Genomic DNA, 4,778 nt, shown 5'->3' with positions numbered 1-4,778 from the left:
CTGTAATTTTAGAAAAAAATATATTTTTGTAAACCTTATTTATTTTTATGGACTTCTAATGCCTCAAACTACTGTCTGTACGTATCAGGATTTAAACATTGTGTGTATGGTCATCCTCCTCCACATCAGGACATAAATACACTAAAAATGCAAAAAAACTATGTAAAATGCAGTAATAGGAGAACTGTTCTTGTTTTCCTCTGTATAACCTATGCTGTCAATCACCATGACAGGTTCAGGGGTGTTGGGTAGAAAGAGCTGATCATTTGCATATTTGCCATTTGTCTATTACAAGAAAAAGTTAGAAGTGTTAATTGGTTGTATTTAGTTTATTACTTCTTCATTTAAAACAATATCACTCTTGTTCATTACTGGGGAGTATTTCAGTGTACAATATATTTTAATTATTGAGTCTGAATTTATAGAGTCTTTATTACAGCAGATAGTAAAGTGCAATAGCCCATTTACTCACTTTTAATGAGTCTACCCTTTATAATCCCCTGACAATACATTCTGATTGGTTTATATGAACTAATGAGACTTATAATCTCTCTTTGCATTATATAAAATGTATCAAATAATGTTTAGCAGCAACAATAATTCTTATATGAGAGTCTCTTACATTTATTCAAAGAGCCTTTCCCAGACATGATATATTTTACATTCACATAACAGGTTTGTTCTCCTTAATGTGTATTACATACAGTATATTGAGTGCATTCTCATGCACTGAGTCCATCTTCAAGCACCACATGGGGAATCCATTGGAGATTCAGTATACAGTGCTGGGAGTGGTCATCCTCACATCTGCGTATGGCGATCTTCCTTCTCTGAGACCAGGATCTTCATCTTCCTCATCTTTGTTATGTGTTAATGGGAAGAGATTCTCCTCTTCAAGTTTGGGACTTCTGCAGGTAGAGACAGAGAATGAAGCAGAACTAGAGCGTCAGAGACATTCTGTGAGGAAAGGCAGAGACAGAAAAGAGACAGAGAGCTTGTTAGTATAGGGAGAAATCACTATTATTGGTAGTAGCATTCTCTGAAAGACATAGGACACTACATTTGTTTATTTTATTACAATATTAAAGGATAAGTTCACTCCCCCCACTATACTTACGCTTCGGAGCATGGTCCTTATCCTCTACCAGTATGGGTGTACTATCCATACCCCATACTATTCTATAGCACAGCCCTATGCTTTGGATTTTGACTTTCGCTCGCAAATTGAGAGCACTCATTGGTCACCGTGGTCAGAAGTGCTTCTCATTGGTCAGCGCAGTCAGGTGACCAATGAATGCTCACAATTTTATTTGCAATCAAAATTCAAAATCCATAGCACAGGGCTGTGATATGGATCAGTACGGCTACGGATAGTACACTGGCAGAGGGGAAGGAGTGTTTGCCAAAAGGCAAGTATAGCGGATTAGGGGGTGGGGAGAGGGGGCCAGATTTGAGCGGGTAATTCCATTGTCCCAAATTCACTTGGGAAAGTGAACTTACCCTTTAAAGTGACACTAAACTCAGTAGTTAAATCTTGAAAATCTATTCAAGTACCCCAACTATTAACAAAAATTTGGGGTACTTTTATTTGTGTATCATTCGGCTGTAGATCATCAAATCATCTCTGAATTGGTGCTGACACTGTCCTTATCTCTGGAGGGGGGCTACTTTTGTTCCTCATGGTCCCTGTGTGTTGTAAAGAAGTCACCGCTCCAAGCTCGCTCCCGTGATGGACGACAATCTCATGTTTAGTTTACTAACTTGTATTGAGATTGTAGTACATCACAGGAGTGAGCTTGGATCGGTGACTACTTTACAACACACACAGGGACCATGGGGAACAAAAGTAGCCACCCTCCAGAAGGAAGGACAGTGTCAGCACCAATTCAGAGATGATTTGATGATCTAGTTAAGGTACGCAAATGCATTTTTAAGATTTAACTCCTGAGTTTAGTGTCACTTAAGATTAGTCTTGGTTTTGAACACTGAACAGATGGATTAGGATCCACATATTGCATATGGACTCTCTGTATTCAATCACTTAAAGGGTTATTAAATCCTCACATGTTTTTGCAAAATGATAAAAAAAAAAACAAAAAAAACTTTTTCAAAGGGTTAATACTTACCAGTGTCTCCGCCGCACGCTCCCTTCCAGACATCTGAAAATTTATCGGGCGGCCGCAAAGGATCTTGGGGCGGGCGCATGCGCAGTTCAGATGTTTGGCCGGGAGACGAGGAGACACAAGGTAAGTCTATGGGGCAGCGTGCACCCGCACAGACTCCGTGGGACATGAGAGAAAAGGAGGACAGAGGAGTCAGCGCTGGATCGGAAACACGCACCAGCGCTGGAGGGACATCTGAAAACTACACTAAAGAAGAAGATGATCGCATTAAGAGGCATCATTTAATGTAAGTCCTTACACTAACATTGGTTGTGGGGGGGGGGGGTTAGCCTTTAATGTCACTTTAAGCCATCAACAGGCTACAGGATGTGGCAGATGTGCATTCATGTTCCTGTGCACCTATACTTCCTCAAATGTCTTCCTTGTCATTCTAAAGTTCCACTTTCAGTTTGTTTATCTGCCCTTTGGCCTCACCACAGTCCTAGGTCATTTTCTAAATATTATATCCAATCACTGCCTCCTTGAGTGAACAAGGCTTCAAGTATTCCACTATTTGCGCTGACATCCTGCTAATAGTTCAGCATACTCATACTCTGGCAGTCCACGGGAACATCTTAAGTTAGGCCCTGATTGAATTTATTGGGGTTCGCCAACAGGGAAAGCCAAGCCATGCCAACACAATGGATGATGTTTTCAGAGAAACTCTATAGAATTTCCAAGTAGGCAGCAGTCTTAGGGTTTTATTTGAGGCAGATCAAGTCTCTATCTTACTCATTGGCATCCCATTGTCTCAAGTTGACAGAATCAAGGTAAATAGTGACATTAGACTTCTTGGAGGCTGAAGGTCTTCCAACAGGATTCTTCAAACGAATATGAGATTCTTTGGTTGTGGCTAAGGCCGGCGAGGCTTTTTCAAATGTCATCATCAGTGTCCCTAGCCAGTGATAGTGTTAATAATAGATTCTTATGTGCTAATCACTTCAACAACCTCTTAGTGCAAGGTCACTGACAGTCCATTGACGGTAGATCCATCCAGGGTTCTCTCTCTTGTAGACTATGACCCTGGAATCTTCTAGTCATCCTAAAAATTCAGAGCTTCTGCAGCAGGTAAAACTCACAAAGCAGTCACCGCTCATATTCCTTGTCCTGAGGTCACACAGCCTCATCCCTCTTGTTGGTGCAGGCAAAAAAAGGCACGCTGCAGCTTGATAATGGTTCTCACAGAAACAATTGCCGCGCAAACGACTGATATCGCAAGCTGGACAATGTTTTTTCCTAATGTCAAAACATGCTGCAAACACACAGACTTCTCCAACTCTAACATGTTGTACCAAACGGCTTATTCATAGAGATTCTACAGCAGGTGCTACATCCAAACACATCCAAAATTACCTTAAGCAGCTTGCTGGCTTGCCTGAATTATTCATCTTCAGTCATTGAGTGTTTGTTGAATGCTAGAGCACCTACTAGATGTCACATATTCTAGAGTGTGGGATAATAAATTCATAGACTTCGCAAGCTCAAAAGGTTTTGACTCTCTTCCTCTTGCCATGACAGATACTGTATATTGGACTTTCTTCAGCAGGCAATATGTGCTTGGGTGTCAGTTCCTTCTATCTGCATCCTCTGAGACACAAGTGGCAGCTCATTAGTTAATAGACCAGCTCTTAAGGGCTTGCACAAGAATTCACTCTTCAGGAAGGTCACTTCCATTTCCCTTAGGATTTACAAATATGTTCTTCCTTCCCTGACTTCGTCTAGATCAGTAACATGTAAAATAGTCTTTCTTACAGCAATCTCCTCAGGGAGGAGGGTCTTGGATAGTGAAGCTTAAGCTGCAAACCATCTTATTGCTACCATTTCCCAGACAGGATAAACCATAAATCTATCTCCTAGGATCATCCAAAGGTTGAAAGATCCTTCCATCTAAATAGGACATCTTTGTTGCCAATATTCCAGAATAAAGTTTTGTTTAAGCTCATGCCTTAAATGTGGTTGCTGTGCTGAGGAAGTACATTTGAGGCCACCTTCTTTCAGTTCGATCTGTTCATCTTTCTGGCTGTATCAGGAAGGGGCTCTCTGGGTCCAATAGGTCACATGCATTCTACCCCGGAGCCGACATTAACCCCGCACAGCTACCCCAGAGCGACGATTAGCCCTGCACAGCTACCCCAGAACGACCATTAACCCCGCATAGCTACTTCTGTGTTAACTGCAGGGGGCGGGGCGTGTGACTCACTTCTCCTCTCCCGCCGCCTGTTACTAGGGACGCGGTCGGGAGAGCCCGCCCCCTTACTGAGTCGGCAGTGCGGGACCCGGTGTTCTAACACCGGGACCCTGCACTGCCCCATAGTCCACGGAAGGGGCTTAGTTTAAGCCACTGCATCCGGCATAGCGGACGTGCGGGCTGAACACAATCAGCCTGATGGCCAGTCCGGCCCTGGCGGGGGGGCACACGGGGGGCAAGCAGTAACCTAGGGGGGGTAATTGCCCCCTCTCGCCCCCCTGTAGCAACGCCTCTGCCTGCATGCCATGTGACATCTGGAAAAAGAAATAAAAAAAGGGTTAAAAGCATACAGTTGGGGGGCTCCTTTTTTTAGTATCTATTAGATTATTATGATTCTGTACACCAAGTAACACCAATAGGGTTATTCA

At 42.8% G+C, this 4,778-nt stretch overlaps 1 protein-coding gene across 1 annotated transcript in view; it reads right to left on the bottom strand.

Annotated features, from left to right (window-relative positions):
* Positions 1-734: 734 nt before the first annotated feature.
* The window catches only part of PROM2 (prominin 2), a 66,966-nt gene continuing 62,922 nt past the window's right edge, over positions 735-4,778 (bottom strand). Inside the window, exon 21 of the mRNA XM_018558901.1 lies at positions 735-908. Within this exon, the coding sequence (XP_018414403.1) occupies positions 773-908 (136 nt within the window). The 3' untranslated portion in view covers positions 735-772. The remainder of the gene's footprint in view (positions 909-4,778) is intronic.

This window comes from Nanorana parkeri, unplaced genomic scaffold (assembly GCF_000935625.1).
Source record: "Nanorana parkeri isolate BGI_ZX_2015 unplaced genomic scaffold, ASM93562v1 scaffold367, whole genome shotgun sequence".
Lineage (NCBI taxonomy): Eukaryota > Metazoa > Chordata > Amphibia > Anura > Dicroglossidae > Nanorana > Nanorana parkeri.
This window is presented reverse-complemented; position numbering and strand designations above follow the sequence as displayed.